The following is a 21,004-nucleotide window of genomic DNA, read 5'->3' as shown; positions in this document are numbered from 1 at the left end:
TGGGAGTACCTGGGCCCTCTCCACAGCCTACCATTGACAGTAATGATGCTGCGTATAGAAAGCTGCCTCACTGGTAGTGGGCTTAGCTGCCTTGGTTAACACCAACATAGCTAAGTTTGTAAGGGGAATACTAAGTTTTTAAGAGGAATAGAGAACTTTTGCTCATAAGAAGTTCAGGTGATGTGGAATAGTTGGCACAAAAAAACCTTATAACACATTCTGCATCTGCCACCCGGAGTGCGGGTGTTAAGGATGACTGGTTGCTGGCTGAGCTAGCATCATTAACAATGGTTAAAGAGTGTGTGAGGAGTAGCTAACTTTTCCTCATTAGAACCTGCATATCTTGGCTATTTGGGTATTTACAGAAATCAAATACAGTAGTAGACTACAAATGTCCAAACACATTTGGTTTGTTCTGCCTCTGGTTTCAATTGACACTAATGATGCAGTGCTTAAAAAGCTGTCTCAGTGTTTTGGGGTAAACAAGAAAGTGAGTAATTAACATTGACTGAAATACGTTTGGGGTAAAGCTAACTTTTCTTCACAAAAGTTCAGCTCAGATGTGGATAATTAGAGAAACAAAAGAAACAAGTAAAACTGTTAAAACAGCCCTAAGTAAGTAGACTCGATATGAGGGCGGAGGTAACAGAGAGAGTGTGAGTATTTTCATGTTTTGATTTGTTGTCGTCAAGCCCAACCCAGCCAAGGCCAAGATGAGACCAAGACCTTGAGATCAAGTACAAATGCAGTCAAAACCAGTGTTCAGGTAACCATTACATTATTTTACTTTCATGAGCAAAAAACATCTGTGGTGCTTCTGTGGCCTATGCAGTGTGCACGGGAAATATGACACTGATCGGTCAAGTGGTTTGTGAGATACACACACACACACACACACACACAGACGCGCGCGCGCGCGCGCGCACGCACGCACGCACGCACACACACACACACACACACACACACACACACACACACACACACACACACACACACACACACACACACACACACACACACACACACACACACACACACACACACACACACACACACACACACACACACACACACACACACACTCTTACAGACAGCTAGTCTCATGCAAAGCCATGCCATAAAAAGGAATACAATGCATTACTTTTGCATACTGTAATGTATTATTACGTGCTTCTGTTATTTACAGATTAAGCTTGTAATGAATTCATGTACACAAATGCAGACTCATTTGCAGACAAATCATGCAGAAACATGTGTCTACTATTCCCTAATTATTTGTGTTTTATAATTGGGTTGAAATAGGCTGGAAAATATAATTTGAATACCAATCATATTATTATAATTGTGACATTTGTCATTTTATTTAACTCTATATGCCTAGTCATTTTGTGCTTTGTTTGAGGGTGTTTATGAAAGAAAAATATTTACTAAAGCTAATACCTTATTCCCTTTAATTTAACACGTAATGAATGAGTTACATTTTAAGTAACTTCACCAACACTGCTGGTCAAGACCAAGTCCAATATGAGACTAGTAGCCAAGAGTACTAACAGGTTCAGTTGTATATCAGACTGTATATAAACACATTCAAATACAAATTCAAATTGACCACACTTAGTTTTTTCTCTCCCTCAAAGCCCTTTAGTGTCCAATGTGATGAATAAAAACTTGTGACAGACCTGTCTCGGATGGAGTCCATTTTGTCTTGAACTTTCCCAGAGTTCAGGTTCCCACTGTCCAGCAGCCGCTGTCCTCCCTGTAGCGTGCTCTCAATCTTCTCCTCGTTGGCCTCCATGGTGCTCACAAAGTCCTCGTGCTTCTTTAGAGCCATCTCTGCCCCATCCAGGGTGTCAGGTTGGTCTATGTGGGCTAAAGTGTACTCCTGAAACACAGACAGCAGCATGTCTTGGGGTGTTGAACAGTGGAGGGAGCTGCAAAGCGCTCCTCTTGAATGGGGTTGAAAACACCAGTGGTGGAAAAAGTACTCACATTTTTTACTTAAGTGAAAGTATCAATGCTGCAATGTAGAAATACTCTGTTACAAGTGAAAGTACGTAATTCTAAATTTACTTGAGTAAAAGTAGAAAAGTATTGGTATCAAAAGGTACTTAAAGTACCAAATGTAGAGAGTACTCATTATGCAGACTGTACCATTTCACACGTTTTCAAATAAAATGTGTAAAAAATATCATTTGAAAATAGCAGATCTACAAGCAGATCTACAAGCTCACAATGCGTCGCACAAGCTCACAATGTGTCGCATCTCGACGCATTGTGAGCTTGTAGATCGGCTATTTTCAAATGGTCGAAATGTATATAGGGCTGAAATGGTTAATGTATGTTTTGTAATAATAATCAAAATCTACAAAGTAGCTGGTAGCTAAAGTTTTCAAATAATTGTAGTGGAGTACAATATTTGCCTCTGAGATGTAGTGGAGTAGAAGTAAAAGTATTGGAAATTGGGAAAACTCAAGTAAAGTACATTATACCTCGAAATTGTACTTAAGTACAGTACTTAAGTAAATGTACTTTCCGCCACTGGAAAACACAATATTATTTGAAAGAACTGCAGTGTGGTAAATGACAGCGCAACATTCTTTCATATCGCATTCTTTTACCAAGTATTGGACTGTGTGATGTTGTTAAGGCTGTACTTGCTGACAGAGGCTGTAGCCAACGTTGTAATTAACAATAATTATGCAGTGTATCGTCTTGTTTACCTTCTTGTTTACCATCCTGTTCAAAGATCAAAGCAATAAAATAAAGGCTTTCTGAAGTCATATTTCAACAAGACATGATCTAATAATGTCGTGGCTCCTATGTAGATCTTGGACTTTGTGTGGTCAGTCAATTACGTCTGTGAACTACTGTATGACATATCTATGACATATGACTCCATGTTTGGGCAAGGTTTCAGCTGGACCTCCTTTGAATTCCACGGTAAAATCAAAGTTAGATATTATGCATCCTGTCTATGATGCGTTTATAAACATACTTATAATGCATTATAATCTCTGCTTATAATTATAGTTATAAGAACTCATAAATAATGATAATTCTTTACAACAATAATCATGAAACATTATAAAGCATGAAAGTATTATAACTGTCTCATAATATAATCTCGCATAGATTTAATATTTTTCTTGAAGCAACAAATGACCACTTATAATGACAGTATGATGCATTTTAAGAGTGATTATAATACATTATAAGAGTGATTATAAAGCATTAAAAAATTATTAAAATGTCTTAACACTATGAGAATTAACATTGGATGCATCGGAAGCGTCATTATAAGAGGCTTTATAATGTGTTATGATTGCATTATGAGTACTAATGAGTGCTTATAAATGTAATTATACAGTGTTATACGTATATTACTAGGCATTATAAGTATGTTTAGAACACATTAAAGACATGGGATGCATAGCAAGTGTCACCAGGGGGGAGTTACTTCCATGGCCTAATGGAAGCGTGCAAAACAAATTTGTCGCTGATCGGTCTTGTGATTTCTGATTATTATCCCTGGACACACAGACACACAGACTTAGAGTCAGGTCAAGGTGAGTATCCAGAGGGTATTATTATATTTACCTGGTTGTTGAGAATGGCTTCTGCAGCCTTGGCATCCCTCATGAACTGCTGGAAGCCCAGACCCTGGTCCAAGAGGTTCTTGTGACTGTCCCACAACTTCTGGAGCTCATCCCAGCCACGGTCCAGACCCTGAAGCCTCTTCTCCAGCTGCTGGTACTGAGGGTCGTCCTCCTGACCCTGAATGACCTGGGCACCAGTGTCCTTCACGCGGAGGAAGTCATCCTCGTGGTTGTTAATGTCTTCACGCACTGCGTCATGGAGACTCAGCTGCTGCTCTGCATCCTGCAGTGTAGTGGGCAGTTCTTCCGAGGCCACGGCCTTCTGGGTCTTGAAGAGCCAGGACTCCAGATCATCCATGTCCTGGAGGAAGGTCTGCAGCTTGCTGACCTCACCCAGGGAGTCCTCTCTGTCCTTCAGGGTCTTCTTCAGAGTATTCCAGGCCTCATCCAGCTCTCCCCTGCGGGCCAGGATGTCGTCCACATTCTCTGGGTGGTCCTTGGCGAGCTGGTCTGCCTCTCTTCTCAAGAAGGTCATTTTAGAGTCGATGGCGGCCAGGTCTCTCTCTATGCCAAACAGTTTCCTCTGGATGGTCATGACTGCTGCCAGGTCATTGCCCAGGTCCTGCGTGGACTCGATCAGTGTCGTCTTTTCTTTGATCCAGGCCTCTGTCTCATCGCACTCAAGTCTGTAGTTGTGCAGGCTTACAGCAGAATCCACTTTCATTCTCTTGTCCTCCACCATTGCCTTGAAGGCCTCCCACCTGAAACACAGAAGATTGATCACTCAGATGCAATGTAACTGAGAGTGTTATTGATCTGTTTTACTGGTTTACAACTCACTGTTTCTTAAGGTATAACATATTCTATATAATAACCTACTGAATTGTATGCAAAAATGCAGATATTATCAAATGATTGCACATAATCTATAGATAAGAAATTAGAGGACAACACCCTTGTAAGATTAACTGAGATCATTTCTGTGGACTAAACTGTACATTGAAAAGCTAGGCTTGAGCTCTTTGTTTGTACTTTTCACGTTCTTATCCCATCCTCTGGAATCATTGTCGTTCCAAAAAAACAAAATACTGTAGGAAACTCACCTCTTATTCAGGCGCATCTGACATTCCTTGACCTCTTTTATTTGTGGGTGTCTGCTGTCCTCAAGCTGTTTTACTGCTTTATTGACATCATCAACCCGTGACTGGACACCCACCATCTCTTGAGCTAGAATGCTCAACCTATGAATAAACAATCATTAGCTACAACAAATGCACAATGCAAACTCATACATACGTCATGAACAGTCGCATGTGCACCAGCTCTTAGCCAAACTAGTATTCATAACAATAAATAATGTTTGTTTTAGCCTGGATAGAGATTAAGATGGGTGCGGTAATGGCATTATAGTAATTCATAATGTCAGGCAACTTTATTACATTTCATGACCGGACTGGGACTGCAATGATTTTGTGACAAAGCCCACCCACCTGAGACCTGAGATGACTAAAACAAACCAGAAAAAAAAGAGATAGATGTGATACAAATCATGTAGCCTATTTCCACATACCTATTTTGTACAACTTCCAAGTCCTCCAAGTTCTTAGGCACGTCCAGGCCAACCAGCCACGTCTCCTTCTGACCCATCCACAACTCACAGGCGTCTGTCTCACTGAAGATGGTGTACAGGGCCATGGCGTCATCCAGCTTTTTATGTCTCAAGTCAGCCAGAGACATGAGCTCCATGTACAAGTCCTTAATATCCTTCAGGCGTCTCTGGATGTCCGGGGTGTTGCGGAGCTCCTCCGGCAGCGCGTTGGCCTGCTTCACCAAGGCATCGATGGTGGCTCCGTTCTTGACCACCTCGTTCTTGAGGTCGTTGTGCTTCTTCAGAAGCCGCTGGGTGGTGTACTCGTCGTGGCCCACGTCCTCGATACTCATCATCCTCTTGGCGTCCACCAACCAGGCCTTGAGGTCATCCGCGTCTCCCTGGAACTGGAAGAACCTTTGGGTGTCCTGGAGGTTCTGCCGCCGGAACGCCGCCAGCTCCTCTAGCTGCTCCCACTGCCGCCTGACATCGTCCATGCGCTCCTGGACCTTGGGGGAGCCAAAGTGCTTGGCCTGGATCATCCTGTCGCCCTCGTCCATGACCTCCTGGAGGTGAGCGCGTCGAGCCCCCAGCTCGTCCTCAAAGGCGCTGTGCTTGCTCTGGAGGATAAGCACACTGGTCAGGTCCTTGCCATAGTCCAGGGTGGAGAAGATGTGCTCCTTCTCCTTAATCCAGCCCTCCAGCTCCGCCATCTCCCACAGGAAGTTCCAGAAGCGCCGTGACTGCTCCAGACGGGCCCTGCGCTGGGCTGCCAGCGAGCACAGCTCCTTGTAACACAGGTCCAAGTGCTGGACTCGGTCGCGGATCACCTGGGGGTCACAGGGCTTGTAGCCTGAAAGGGAAAGATTATAATTATCTTCACTTCACTCACTGAGTAACAATTTTTATAGTTTTGTTAAAGGCTTAAACTATTTCTTAGGTTACTCCACCAGTACAATGCATGCCAGGACATTATGCTGCTAATGATGTGGTGATTTTTGTTGATTGTTTTTTTGTATTTTGTTTTGGGAGATTTCTTCAGCCCAAGTGACAAATGTTTTTACTTGGTAGTCTTAATTCTTAGCTGGCATTTGAAGACATTATTACTTTGAAATGTAATGCCCAATGAGAGACAGGCTCTCAATCCATTTTACATCACCCTGACCCAGAGTTTAGGAGCCAGTTAAAACATAAAGGTGGAATATTATGGGAGGGTGGGGGGGGGGGGAGGGGGGGCATGTGGCTCATGGATCACACGCTCCATGTGAGGACTCGAGTTCCAACTCCAGTCATGTTTCACATGTATACGTTCTCTTTGACATTGGTTTCCTGTCTCTCTACAATCTTCTACTACTTTTGTTTATTTTTATATGTTTTGTAAAGCGACTTTGGGTACTAAGAAAAGCGCTATATAAGTTTGATGTATTATTATTATTATTACTACGTAATAAAAAATAATTATTAATATTTACACTTACTTAATGCGTCTCCATTGGCAAATCTCAGTGCTGCAGCATTGGCATTTTCTACCCTTTCTGCCTGTAGGGCAATGTCATTTTCTACTAAGGCATGTTTCTGTAGCAGGTCCTCAACTTCTAACAAGTGCTTTCCGAAGTCAGGAGACAGCAGGCGAGCCTGTGGGGAGAAACAAAAGGTGTGTCAGAGTGGCTTTAATCACTTTAGATGCTATAAGTGTGCAGTAACCTTTGGTGCTGAGAGTTATTAACACCTCATTCAGTTTCACAGTGTAGGTTTTGAAGTTCATGCTGACACACACGGTACAAGGACAGCATTCCTGCACTTACTATACAGTGAAAGAGCATGTTTTAGGAGTAGGGACATATCACTTTACATATAGCCATTCACCATTCTTTTAACTATGTACATTCAAGCAGCAATAAGGTTGATGCTGCGTAAGGAGCATCGATCAGCACAGTGTCCAGCATACAGTAGATAGGTAGTGATTGTAATGATACATGCCTGTAGTGATATTGCTGTAAGGAGGAGTGTTTAAATCAAGTGGTTACAGATCTGATTATAAAATCTACAAACATTATGGTTTTGTTTTCTTGGGCTCACATGCTATGTTGAAAAAAATATACTACTACAATATAATGCCAATAGCTTGTTGTGAAAATACAAAAGAGATGCACATTTATGGCTTAAGCAGGTTGGCCAGGTGGTTAGAGAATAGAGACAGTAACGCAAATGTGACAGAGTTGATCCCTGCAACTGCAATGTGCCCCGTCAAAATGTCTGAACGTGCCTGGGTAAAAACCATCAGCTGAACGTCTAACATGAAAATGACAACATCAATGATTTATTTGTATCTGTTTGGCTTTTCTCTTGTTCAGCACCTTTTAATTACATTTTCAAATGGGCTATACCAATAGATTATTATTATTATTATTAGTAGTAGTAGTAATGCTGGTTAATATACATTATCTCCCTCCATACCTTCATGTCATCCATCCAGCTAATGATGTACAACATCTCCTGAAAGATCCTCTGCAGTGTGAGGTTTTTCTCCAGGCGTGCCCTGCGGGCCTTCAACAGCTCCTGCAGGTAGTCCCACAGGCGCAGGACGTTGTCTTTGCGCACGTCAATGCGCTTGGCGTCGTGGTACCGTTCAGACTCCAGCTCCTTAGAGATGGCCACTAGTGCCTGGACGCGCTCCTCGTACGCGGCGATGTCCGTCTCTATAGCGTCATGCTTCTTCTTTGCTGCTTCTACAGCCGGTAGGTCATAGCCGAAGTTATCCTGAGGAGAAGAGTCAAGAGGGTGGAGAGGACATCTGAATGACTTTTAATGCAAAGGGTTTGTTGTTAACAGACAAGATAAACTGATGATCAAATAATTTGTTCTTCAAGGTTATGTACAACTGTACAGGTGCGTTTCGCATGTTTTGTATTTAAATTACCTCTGAAATATCATTTGAGGATGAAATAACAATTCTTGAGGAAGGATGTAATCATCTCTGATTTTGTGCATGCAGTAGAGCTCTGTAGTTTTTTTCTTTCTTTTTTTTCTTTTAAGGATATCAAAACAGATTTCCCAAATTCAACAACAAATACGTCAGCATACAATCAGCACAGCATTGCTATGAATGAAAAAGTCCTTTCTATATTTATTATTTCTATAGTTTTAAGACATTTTTTACTCAACAGTGCAAAGAGAAATGACCAGGACTTTCGGCACAGGTAGCAACCTGGAACTCAACCTGTGTCACTGCTCTAAGGAATGTGCATTAAGTACATTAAAATTGCAAAAGGCTTAATGTATACTTTGTCGTATCACTGTTGCAGTAACTTAACGGCTTCCCTATAAGGTCATTATAGGCAAATATGTTAAAAAATAAAAGTACATTTTTTAAAAATAGCAAAAATATTTTCGATGAAATGGCTTTTCACGACTATTAATCATAGTAGCTCCATGTGGATGAGTGATTGATACTCTAGGTACATGTCATGATATTATTGTCTGTAAAACCATTGTTGTAAATGTTCCTTTTGTACACAGGGCACCATTGAAAAAGAGCCCCTGGTATCAATGGATTTCCCTGAAATAAAGGTTTCAATCAATCAATCAATTGACTAAAATTGGTTAGAACCTGCCCATGTAATCTCGCATTACGTTTTTGTTTGACAGGAAGTAATTACAATTGGACTTTCAGAGACTTTTTATATACAGACTCATCTATTGTTAACTATGTCCCCATTATGACCACAGATATGCTGTAAAAGTGTGAAAAAGGTATTTTTTCATTTCAGCAGGTCTTAGGTTAACTGATACCACTGGTGATGTAAATCATAGTTGTGTTGTTGTTGTGTACCTGAGCGACAAGCCTCTGGTTCTCCAGGAGCCAGGTCTCTCTCATGGCAGCCTTCCTGTCGAACCGCCTGGCCATCTGCTCCAGTTTCTCCTGTCTGATCAGCTCGTCCCTCAGGACACGCTCCCGCTCGTGCTCCGCCCTCTCCAGACGCTCCCAGCCCTGTGCATAAAACAAACCCACAGGAAGTCTCAGTAGAGTTTTCGACTGTTTTGGTGGAGGCTTTTATCAAAGATGCTTGACAATAACATGAGGGATTTTTAGCTTTTAGAACCATCAGGATCCAGTCATAATTGATCTCCTAAACCTGTCAGTACGAGGGCCATGGACCTGAACTGAACTATATAGGACATTGTATCATCTCTCTTTTTCATCATATTGCTTACTTATTACAGTATGTAACTTTTGGCAAAAACTGCATATTGTTATAAAAACTTACATTGTTGGATTACTATCATTCAATTATTTCATGGGCTAAATGCTGTCGCAGGATTGTTTATTCTGTTTTGTCCATTCAATTGAATGATATGACTGGGTTTCAAACAAGAATTTTGAGGGACAGGGGTGCTTGTCCAAAACCATAAAATTGACATTATTTTAAAGTCATACTGTATACTGTGAAACTTTTTCAAAAGTTTTTTACAGGTATATTTTTCCACAATAACCATTCCACATACAGTAGGCTAAATGTTTTTTTTTTTTAAGTAGGCACTGGAAATGTATTTATTGATGTATTTTACAGTTAATAAATACAATTTCTGACAACTACTCAAAATAAATATAGTAAATATAGAATAGGCTAGGACCCTGCACCATTCCTTTTTGTGTGGCAGGTTCTGTATAGACAAAGCTGTAATGACCAGGAAGTTGCCAACAATACTTCTTAAAATGAATGTTCCACAGTATGACTTCAATTCTCAGTTGTGAGACTATATTAACTTTCCAGAATAGGATACAACAATTGCTTTTCTTTTTTAACCACATGAACCTTAGCATCCCTAATCTGGGCATAATAAGCGAACAATTCCGCAAAAATAGCAGATCTACAAGCTCACAACGTTAATTAGATCCACTCGCTGTGGATCGGCTATTTTAGGCATAGGAATTAGTTTTTAGAGGGGGAAAAGGAGGGGACCAATAGACCCCTGGGGGACCCCCGTCAACTTAGGCTTTAAGTAGTTAAAGGACGACTTCACCCATTTTCTACCTATATTCAGTCACTAATAGTCCTTATGGTACCATTTTTGTCGACCCGGTCTGTGTCTCCCGGGCTGTGGACAGTTCAGAAACGCGTCTACCAGTGACATCATCGGTGGTGAATCAAAGATAATAGAAACTGCAGGCTTTCTATTCCTGGAAAGTTAGCATGCTATTATGGGAGCCATTGTTCTTACGTTAATCCAACAAATAAATAATTGTGAATGTGAATTGTTTAAAAAAAAAAACTGCCTAATGATGATGTCACTGGTAGTCGGGCTTCTGAAGTGTCCACAGCCCTCCTCTGAGACACAGACCGAGTAGATTTTTTTTTACCATTTATCATGAGCATTAGTGAGGACCAATTATATGAAGATAGGTTGAAGATGGGTGAAGCCGTCCTTTAAAGCAGAGTTCATTCATTTACAAGAACTCTGTTTTCTCAGTGTGGAGTCTCACCCTGTTGATATCTGCGACCAAGGCTCCTTCTTTAGGGGTGTAGACCCTCTGGTTGTTGGCCCGCATTCGACTCTGGATGGTGAATAGCAGCACTTCCAGGTTGCCCTTCTCCTGAAATCTGGGAACAATGAAATTCAAACAAAGCAATGTCAAAACTGACAAGGAGAAATCTAATACAAAACATTCTATTTATTCTGGAAAACAGCACAACTCACATAAACCTCTGCCATAAAACAAATGTAAAAGTTACACCAAAGTTACAGCAGTCATTAATATCAATGGTGACATGAATAAAACATATGTATGTATGTATGTATGTATGTATGTATGTATGTATGTATGTATGTATGTATGTATGTATGTATGTATGTATGTATGTATGTATGTATGTATGTATGTATGTATGTATGTATGTATGTATGTATGTACAGTATGTATGTATGTATGTATGTATGTATGTATGTATGTATGTATGTATGTATGTATGTATGTATGTATGTATGTATGTATGTATCTACTGTATGTATCTACTGTATGTATCTACTGTATGTATGTATCCTAACTTAAATATAACATAATTTAGTTTAATGGAATGGAATGGAATTGAATTGAATTGAATTGAATTGAATTGAATTGAATTGAATTGAATTGAATTGAATTGAATTGAATGGAATGGAATGGAATGGAATGGAATGGAATGGAATGGAATTGAATTTAATTTAATTGAATTGAATTGAGGGACCATACTGCAGCACCAATTGTCCCTTTCTAATTTGGGAAAACATTATAAAATACCCCAATTTTGCATTACTATCTTACTACTAACTGCTGTCTAGTGTGAACTCACTTGGGTGGCTTCTCTACAGTGCGGTAGGAGTTGAAGGCCTGTAGCTGCTGCTGGACTCCTGTCAGGGAGTTGGCTAGTTTCCGGTTGTTCAACACAATGATGGTTTGCTCGATCCACGTGAGCAGATCTGAGGCCAGCGTCTCATATTTGTCTATCATCTTCTCAGTCTCAATAGCCTGATCCAGAACCTAAAATGTAACGGTTAGATGAGACAAAGTCACAGGAGAAAATGCATTTACACAGACAGCATGTACATATACTGTAGCAACACATGTACAAAACACGCACACACGCACGCACACACACATGCACGCGCACGCGCACGCGCACACACACACACACACACACACACACACACACACACACACACACACACACACACACACACACACACACACACACACACACACACACACACACACACACACACAAACAAACACAAACACAAACAGAACACACAAACAAACACAAACACAAACAGAACACATGGTGGACAGCAGGCACACACATACAGTAGCACCATTGGCACACATACAGTATATTCACCTTGCCAACTCTCTTGCCCTCAACAGCAAGTTGCTTCATCTTTGAGAAGTAGTGGTAGAACGCCACAACGTACGTGATGATAGACTTCTCATCAGGGTTCTCTGTGAACACATCTGCAAGAAACGCACAACACAACAACAAACACTCAGTCAGACAGTCAAAGCAGTGAACACAGTAACCCAGCCTCAGGACTCTTTCCTCCAGGGTTTATGCTCATAAATATAAGTTCTAGAAGAAGACCCGTCAACTTGCCTTCTGGGTCCAGCAGTTTGGTCACCCCAAGCCTCTGCTCCGCTACGTTGAAGGCGTTCTGGAGGTTGTGGGTTGGGTTGGACTTCTTCAGACTGTTATAATCCACTAGATCTGGCCTGGGAGAGACGGAGAAAGATGGAAATGGAAAGAGACAGAGAGAGAGAGAGAGAGAGAGAGAGAGAGAGAGAGAGAGAGAGAGAGAGCGCAAAAGAACAAGACAAAAAGAGAGAGTGAAAGAGATGAACGATGAGTGGAGAATGAAGACGAGAGACATTGAGCAGGCAGGTTTTGTGCGTGTTTACATTGATGGAGACAGGACCTGCGAGAGTGGATTGGGCGATTCATCTCTGCTTACCGGTGTTTGTGTATGAGAGCGTTGAAGGCCATGCCGTCTTTCCAGCTGGTGGTAAAGTTGGTGATGTTGACGTTGGGATATCTGCGAAAAGAAAGCCAGAGGGATGTCACTGGCTGTGCAGCGGTAACATTGCTGAGAAGCTTCTGGTCCAGATCAGTTGCCAAGTTCCATTATGTTAGCATTAGCCACCATGGCTAAACAAGAGCCACCGATCCTGTAGCTTTAAGGTTTGAAGAATGAAATGTGCATCGATCCCACATGCCACAAACCTGTAGAACTGTAAAGGATACTCTGCAAACCATGAGCTCACTTTTCATGTCATTCTTTCTGCTGCTCTTTCCATTGTTCGGTTTTAACCTTTCTGAGACAGGGTATTTCTATCAGTCTTTCTTTTATGTAGTGTCTGTACAATCCAGCCAGCCAAGTTTCCCTGGTGGGGCAATCAATATTTCACCTCAAATTTTTACTTGAACTAGAGCTGGAATCTAGAAGCAGTTGCAATCAATTTTAACACCAATCCTTGGGAATCCTGTTAGACAGAATGTGAAATCTGCAGAACTATCCAGCATAAAGAGTACATCTGGGGTCTGCAAAATTTTTCAGGCGAAGGGCCCCTTAGATCAGTGGTTCTCAAACCTTTTCTTGTCAAGGACCCCCAAATTACTATGTATTTGGCTGAAGACCCCCATTTGAAAATATTTTGTGCCAGGGGCCCACACACAAGATTTTTGGAAAATAGCCAATAGGTTAGTGGTTCAAGTGGATTTGATGCTATATTAATCATTTTAGCTGGGGACCCCCTGGAACACTCTCAAGGACCCTGGGGGTCCCCGGACCGCACTTTGAGAAATGAGAACCACTGCCTTTGATGAAGCAGGGAACACTACATATTGTATAACATTTGTTGCATTTTTTGTTACATTTTTATACAATTTTTTCATTTTCCAAAGAAATTGTAAAAAATAAATGAAAAAAGTAATTGAAAAAACACGACCCTCACGCATTAGAAGGATAATATCAGACACCAGAAGCAAGGACATGTGTTTTCAATTAATCTAACATGGTTAAAAGTTACAATGGGTTTGTATAGGAAGGGGGGCGGTATTTAGACAATATCAAATGTCTAAATACCGAATCAAGCAATTTTAAAACTGTCTGGGGTGCTCACAAAAGACTAAGTAGACGTTAAAATGACCCCAAACATGTTTGAAAGTGAAATATCCCTTTCAGCAGGCTTTACTCAGCTAATGAATGTAGCTCTAAGCGTAAGTTCAATAAGAAAGATCTCTTCTCTCACGCTTTCTCTCACGCTTTCACATTTGAGCTTTAGTTTATTGATGAGAATTCTCCTTTCATTCACAGCTTGAAGCGTGAGAGCTAGTAGCCAATCGGAACCTGCCAATCTGCAGTCAGCCAATCAGGCGATTGGGCTCCGTCTTTAAAAACCACTGCCTCTGATCCTGTTATTCTCTTTTCAGCAAGCCGACGAGCAATCCACCTCCATCCCCAGCTCCACCTCATTAAAAGTCTAAATTGTCTGTAGTTGAGATGGAAGGAGGTTCATTTGCACTGCCGCACCAGCGTCTTAGACTCCAGGGGAGTTCTCGCCCTATTAAAGGCTTACAATTAATCATATCATTTATGTTAAATGTTAACAGAGTTTAAATCGCAAAATGTTCAATAAAACATTTTGTTTGCATCAACTTGATCTCTCCTTTATTGAACTTGTGTAAGTAACAGAAAGGTACGTAAAAAAACCTGGTGTTTCAGTTTTTGATTTTTTTTTTGCACATGAAAAATGAATAAGAGCAGTGATTTAAACAGTTTGATCTATGCGTGAAGTGGTGTGTGACCAATTTAATCTCTACTCATAACAGCTTTCCTGCCGTTTGCTGGCAGCTAATAGACCTTTAGTCCTGTTCACTGTGTTTACAGTGTACGATAAAGTTGGATTACTAAACTATTTGATTTTGGCATCCTTTGTTAGAGTATTCTCAATGTGGGTATTGGTTCCCCCTTTGTTTAGTATTGATGTGTGAATTGTGTAAGATTGAGGTTTTTTTTTTGCTCCACCAACTCAGATAAAGAGTTCTACTTGATCTGTGCCTACACTGTAGTTTTCGAAGATCCTCTGTCACTCAGCCCCGTTTTTATTCCTGCTGCCTGCAACCCGCTGTTACTTTGAACAGTGCACTCCATATGCTGGTACTATTTCTTCCTTTGTTCCGTAGTGAGTTCAGTGTAGTTTTGTGAGATGACATTCTGTTTCACAAAAATAACTTATACTTCTTATACTTCTGCCACTCCCTCCCACTCACCCTGCCGTCTTCATCTGGCACCACAGGAGAAGAGCGTCCTTGGCCGAGCGGGTCTCCTTCTGGTCGGCCTGACCGGTCTCCACGATGATGTCCTGGATCTGAAAGGAGCCAGAGCAGAAGATCGATGAGGGAAAAAACTATGATCTTCTACAAGCTATGAGCTTGTAGATCTGCTATTTTTTTCAAATCTTAGAATATATATATATATATATTTAAAGCGAACATTTTTAACTCAAATCTTTGCTTCTGGGGGTCCCTGGAACAAAGCATTTTGAGATGGGGGTCCGCGGCCAAATACATATCTCAAAATATGTTGTTCCAGGGACCCCCTAGAAGCAAAGATTTGAGTTAAAAATGTTTGCTTTAAAAAAAAAATATATATATATTCAAAGATTTGCACACATTTTCACGATTTTTCAAAAATAGCAGATCTACAAGCTAATAGCGCGGCACTCGGTGCCACGCTATGAGCTTGTATATCTGCTATTTTTGAACAGCCAAAGAAATCTCAAGTGACATAGATGCGTTCCCGGCTTTAATGGGTTAACTAATGAGTGTCAGGCCAGGGGGTGATATCAAGAAGAGTAATTCACAACAAACGCATCACTCATACATTCCAAAACATGTTATTTAGGGCAGTGTTTACTCAAAGTGGTGTCCGGGGACCCCCAGGGGTTCTTGAAGAGGTTCCAGAGGGTCCCCAGCAAAATCAGTTTTACCCATTCAATCCAGGAACGCACTTTAGATTTCTTTGGTCATTCAAAAATAGTAGATATACAAGCTCATAGTGCCGCGCTATGATCTGCTATTTGCTATTTCTTTTAAAGGAATCGTGAAAATGTGTGCAAATCTTTCAATACATATACATTTTTTACTCAAATCTTTGCTTCTGGGGGTCCCTGGAACAAAATATTTTGAGATGGGGGGTCTGCGGACAAATACATATCATTTTGGCGGTCCTTGACATTAAAAAGGTTTGAGAACCACTGATATTATAGCAACATACTTTTTTTTTTTTTTTTTTTAACTGTTAGGATTTCGAAGTTAAAAATGTTTGCTTTAAAAAACATATTATGTATTCAAAAATAGCAGATCTACAAGCTCGTAGCGCGGCACTTGGCGCTATGAGCTTGTAGATCTGCTATTTTTTAATAACCCAAAGTATAAAATAATGGTTATAGCTAAAACTCTAAAATGACACAGTATGTGTTCCCAGATTGAATGGGTTAAAATAGCATCAAAATCATTTGAACCACTTTCACCCTATCTTATCCTTCAGCTTTTCAAACTTAGCCAATCTACATGCTCACAACGCTCACCTTTGTGAGCTAGTAGTGTTGAGCACTGAGCATTTTTTAAAACACAAATGTCCCTGACCCTGGCACAAAATTGTTTCAGATGGGGGTCTGCAGCCAATCAAGTTGGGAGTCCTTGAAATGAAAACGTTTGAGAACCACGAATTTAGAGTCCGCAAACAGGGAGTATTTCATGTTCAAGTGACATATAAACATCCCTTCGAAATTCATAATTTGTAACATCATGAGACTAAATTTGTGTTTCATTTGTGTTTCATTTTTGTAAAACAAAGACTGCAATGTCAGTTGTTATAGTACATCGGCAAAGTTATTTCACAGTCTGGATCTGTGCTAATTGAAACCGTAGTCAAATTGATAGGAGTACGAGGAGGTGGAGGCGTGTTCATTATCGAGGTTCTTCTTATTTTCCCACACAGTGGGCTAGTAATTAGAGCGATGATGAGATCTGAGAGACAGGGCCCAGGGAGAAGACTAAATTTAGCCCGCTTTGGTTCTCTGGCTGTTTTCATATCATAAAGAAGCAGACAGGAGTGAGTGAATTGCTTTTAGTTTGTCTATTCTTTTCTTTTTTGTGTGTGAAAGGGTTGAATAATGCATACTGTTTGAACCAGCGCTGACTAAAAATAACTGGGCTGCTGTCAAATTAAAAATAAATACACTATTTTTCAACCAGTAGATGAAGCGAATCAAACGGACATGTTCTGATGTTCTCCGTGAGCTGCTAACAAGGGACAATGGTGGCTGCTACCTGAATCCTGCTCGGAAAATTTACGTTAGACTACAGTAGTAGAGTACAGGATATCTCTACACTGGTTAGCTAGGTTATCCTAGTGAAGCAGAGCAGCCCTGCCTGAACAGAAGCCTACTATAACCCTTGTACAGGGGGGATTATTTGGGTGATGTTTTGTTTCTTACAAGGGAGACCTGGGTTCTCAGTGTTTCCCAAACAATGGGTCAGGATTTTTATGTTTCCTATAATTTTTTACAAATTATTATTTCAAAAGATTTTCCAATTATTATTAATAAACATATTTTTTCAGTATTATTTCATGAATTAAAGAATTTCATGAATTTTCAAAACAAAATCATAGAAATTCCATTAAAAAAAGGTCTCTTTTGAGTCTCAAGCAAAACATTTTGGGAATCACTGCACTAGAGTTTTCCAAATGTGACATCTGACATGGGTGTGGTAATGGTGGACGCAGATTAACCACATGAACACTAGAGTCCCTATTCTGCGGCAAAAATTCCATGAAAATAGCTGATCTACAAGCTCATGCATCGTAACGCTGGACTGGACCAAGTATAAAGCTTTTGGGGGTATATACAGTAGGGTTTAAATTGTTAACTAAACTCAGAGATTAGATATTTGACATCATCACCCCATTATGATTTCTCTGAAGGCGTGATGCACGATTATTTTCACTAATCATAATTGATATTTTCAGGCCAAGCTTGAAGCATGAAGTGATCCGATTGAAACGTGCAGAACTGGGTTCCTGGTTTACCTGGAAGCGCAGGATGATGGTCCAGATGAGACCCAGGATGAGGCGGTGGTTTCCATCCACAATGTCATGGGAACCCATGTTTTCCAGGTGGACTCTCTGCTCCTTGAGGAACTGCAGGGCCTTATCCACATTCTCCAAACAGTGGATACGCATGCGACCCTTAGTAGGCCTTGGCTGGGAGAGAGAGAGAGAAAGGGGGTGGGGTGGGGTGGAAGACGACAGTTGAGAACAAGAAAAAAGACAGATGTAACCATATAAAGCTGGGGATTATAGTTATTGTGGAGTAATTAGGACTTCAGAGCACACACACACACACACACACACACACACACACACACACACACACACACACACACACACACACACACACACACACACACACACACACACACACACACACACACACACGTGTGTGTGTAGTGTACGCACACACTAGACTAGAGAGGATTGTGTTCCAGATTGTCTGGGTTAACAGCAGCATCGTACCAGTCGTTCTCCGGAGAGAACCTCCAGTAGTTTGATGAGCATGCGTCCATCCCTCAGATCCAGATAGAGGTCAGAGATCCGACAGCCAACCCGAGACAGGATGGAGTTGACCCACTTGGTGAAGGTCTTCTTCTGGACAGCCTCACGCTCATCTGATGAGGTTAAGAATAATAGAAATGAAAAACATGATCTCCTAACACTAAGATATTTTACTTCTCGTCGCAATTCAGCTAAATTAGGAAATAGAAAATAGCAACAAAATAAAATTAAGCAAAGATTTTGCTGAGAGGCAGATGACAATGGATACAATTTTACAATGTATACTGTACATACGTTTAAAATATAAAAATATGTGTTGGGGTGACCCAATAGCAGAATGGTCTAGGTTTATTTGATTTCATTTATTTAGCACAAAGTTTTAAAACAATACAAAAAGAGTACACAAAATATAGGAGGGAAGAGTGCAAAGTTGGAACGCATGATTATAGAATTACAATTGACAATATTGCGTCATAAATAAATAAAAATTACAACATGATTATCAATGACATGATTAATGATAATAATTATTGATATAATATATCAATAATATATATTAACAAAAACATCGAAATATATATATATATTTAGATTTTTTTGTTTTCATCGCATTCCTAAGCCAATCATTTGATGACCTACCAGAGACATTAGCATTTTTCCGCCGTTCATCAAATAAATGGCTTAGGAATGCGACAAAAACAAAGAATTCTCCATGAATTCAAAGCTTCATGGGTAATTGATAGAAAATCATTTTTTGGGTGAACTACTCCTTTAAAGGCCTCCTCCAGGGACTTGGTGTGACTGGCTAATCTCTCTACCAGTCCCAGTCAAAATGAAGCGTACAGCAAGGGGAATGAAAGGACATTTCATACTCACTCTAATGCAATAGGACACTGCAGAACATACTGTACATATCAGCAGGGTTGGAAAGTAACTCATTAATGCATTGTGCTCTTGTTACTGTAATTGAGCAGCTTATTCATTTGAGTTTTTTTTTAAAAACATTCTAAATCTAATTCTACTTTCACTTGAGTGGACGTTTGATGAAGTATTGCATTCCACTACTTTTGGAAAGGTACAAATTACAGAGTAGCCTGCAGTTATGCTGTTATGGCCCAATCAGATGGAGATTCCATTGAAGTTTGCGTTGAACCTATTTTCCCTCATAGTCCGTCTTTGAATAAGCTTTCTTAAAAAGAAGGCTACAGTCATAAACTCAGAAGGCCACAATGATCCTTTCCTGTCACCATATGTAACAAAGTACCTGTTACTCAGAGTAGCCTTCAAAAGAGCTACTTGTGGAAACAAGTGCAGGCTCCAACCCATACTGCACTTATGAAAGATGTAATGCACTATTTGGAATTGGAAAAGATAAAGTTTGAATTGAGAGGGAGTGAAGACAAATTTTACAAGACCTGGCAACCCTTCATCGACCACTTCAATAAGTGCACGCTGACCCCTCCTACATAATGGTTAACTAAAAAAAAAAAAAAAAAAAGGGAACTGAGTGTTTTTATTTTTCTTATGATCTTTTACAAAAAGATCTGTGCAGGGAGAGTATGAGAGCAAGAGTGTGTTGTTGTTCTGTTTTTTTGTTTGTATCTGTATAACTGTTTGTTTGTTGTTTTTATGTTGTATATTTTATTTTTTGAATTCATACCAAATTATTTGGCAGTCTTTTCTTGTTTTATATTTTATAGTTGTTTATACTCTGATTTGTTTATCATTTTACTAAGAATTCCAATAAAAAAAGTAAAAAAAAATTAAAAAAAAGAGCTACTTGTGTACTTATACTTGAGCAGTTTTCAACACAGGTAATCTTACTTCTACTTGAGCACTATCTATGTCAAGTAACAGTACTTCTTGAGTAGGACATTCTAGTACTATTTCCATCCCTTTATATCAGCACACTTAGTAGTATCATCAATATTACCAATGAATATTCCCATAGCACAGATTAGCGTTAATTTTACCATATGGCTGATAAAGAAGCAGCGCTCTTGTAATTATACCTAGAAAACATAAGCACTGTGGAGAAGCGTAGGTGTACATATGAAAATATCTCAGCACCTGTAGGGCATACTTGGTATGAAAACTTACAAAGGTCCAAAGAGAGTGAAAAGCACCATTTGGCCAGACTGACACATTAAAATGCATCCCAATTCGCAGGCAGATGTGACACCTACTCAGCAGTGAAAATAAAAACCGACTGCCACCGTACCATATGTGCATATGACCCAGTGTTCTCTGTTCTGCTGCTGAGACTGAATGCTGCGTGTCTGTGGAGGTGGGTGATGTGGGCAGTAGCAGTTGCTGTGTGGGTGGGGATGGGATTGATTAAATGTAATAATATTGTTGCTGAGCAGATAAATTGTCGCTTTCGGTAAAACTCTAACGGTTAGCCACAGGGTCAAGTAATGTAAATTATGTAATGCTAATATACCGGTACTCCCATTTATAATAATAATGATAATACATCAGACTTAGAGATCGCTTTTCTTGGTACTCAAAGATGCTTTACATAAACTAAAGAAATAAAAAACTTTGAATGAAAATAAATAAAAGAGATGGAGGCAACAAAAAAGAAAACCAAACTAGAAAAGTGCCCTCCTCACAGTGCAAATCCCTGCCAGGCTGGGTTGCCTACCCAGGGCTTTGTCAGTCATGG

At 40.2% G+C, this 21,004-nt stretch overlaps 1 protein-coding gene across 2 annotated transcripts in view; it reads right to left on the bottom strand.

Annotated features, from left to right (window-relative positions):
* Positions 1-21,004, bottom strand: part of sptb (spectrin, beta, erythrocytic) — a 68,500-nt gene that overhangs the window by 28,758 nt on the left and 18,738 nt on the right. For both annotated transcript variants that reach the window (XM_084043861.1, XM_084043862.1), the window contains 15 exons: positions 18,298-18,449; positions 17,812-17,985; positions 14,988-15,085; positions 12,670-12,750; positions 12,315-12,430; positions 12,063-12,175; positions 11,517-11,704; positions 10,670-10,787; positions 9,017-9,175; positions 7,642-7,944; positions 6,663-6,819; positions 5,167-6,037; positions 4,700-4,837; positions 3,598-4,357; positions 1,680-1,882 (listed from right to left, as the gene is read on the bottom strand). In XM_084043861.1, coding sequence (XP_083899987.1) covers positions 1,680-1,882; positions 3,598-4,357; positions 4,700-4,837; positions 5,167-6,037; positions 6,663-6,819; positions 7,642-7,944; positions 9,017-9,175; positions 10,670-10,787; positions 11,517-11,704; positions 12,063-12,175; positions 12,315-12,430; positions 12,670-12,750; positions 14,988-15,085; positions 17,812-17,985; positions 18,298-18,449 — 3,631 coding nt within the window. The remainder of the gene's footprint in view (positions 1-1,679; positions 1,883-3,597; positions 4,358-4,699; positions 4,838-5,166; positions 6,038-6,662; positions 6,820-7,641; positions 7,945-9,016; positions 9,176-10,669; positions 10,788-11,516; positions 11,705-12,062; positions 12,176-12,314; positions 12,431-12,669; positions 12,751-14,987; positions 15,086-17,811; positions 17,986-18,297; positions 18,450-21,004) is intronic.

Source organism: Gymnoscopelus microlampas (genome assembly GCF_963454915.1).
Source record: "Gymnoscopelus microlampas genome assembly, chromosome: 20".
NCBI lineage: Eukaryota > Metazoa > Chordata > Actinopteri > Myctophiformes > Myctophidae > Gymnoscopelus > Gymnoscopelus microlampas.
The sequence above is the reverse complement of the archived record's forward strand: the minus strand, read 5'-3'. Positions and strand labels throughout refer to the sequence as shown.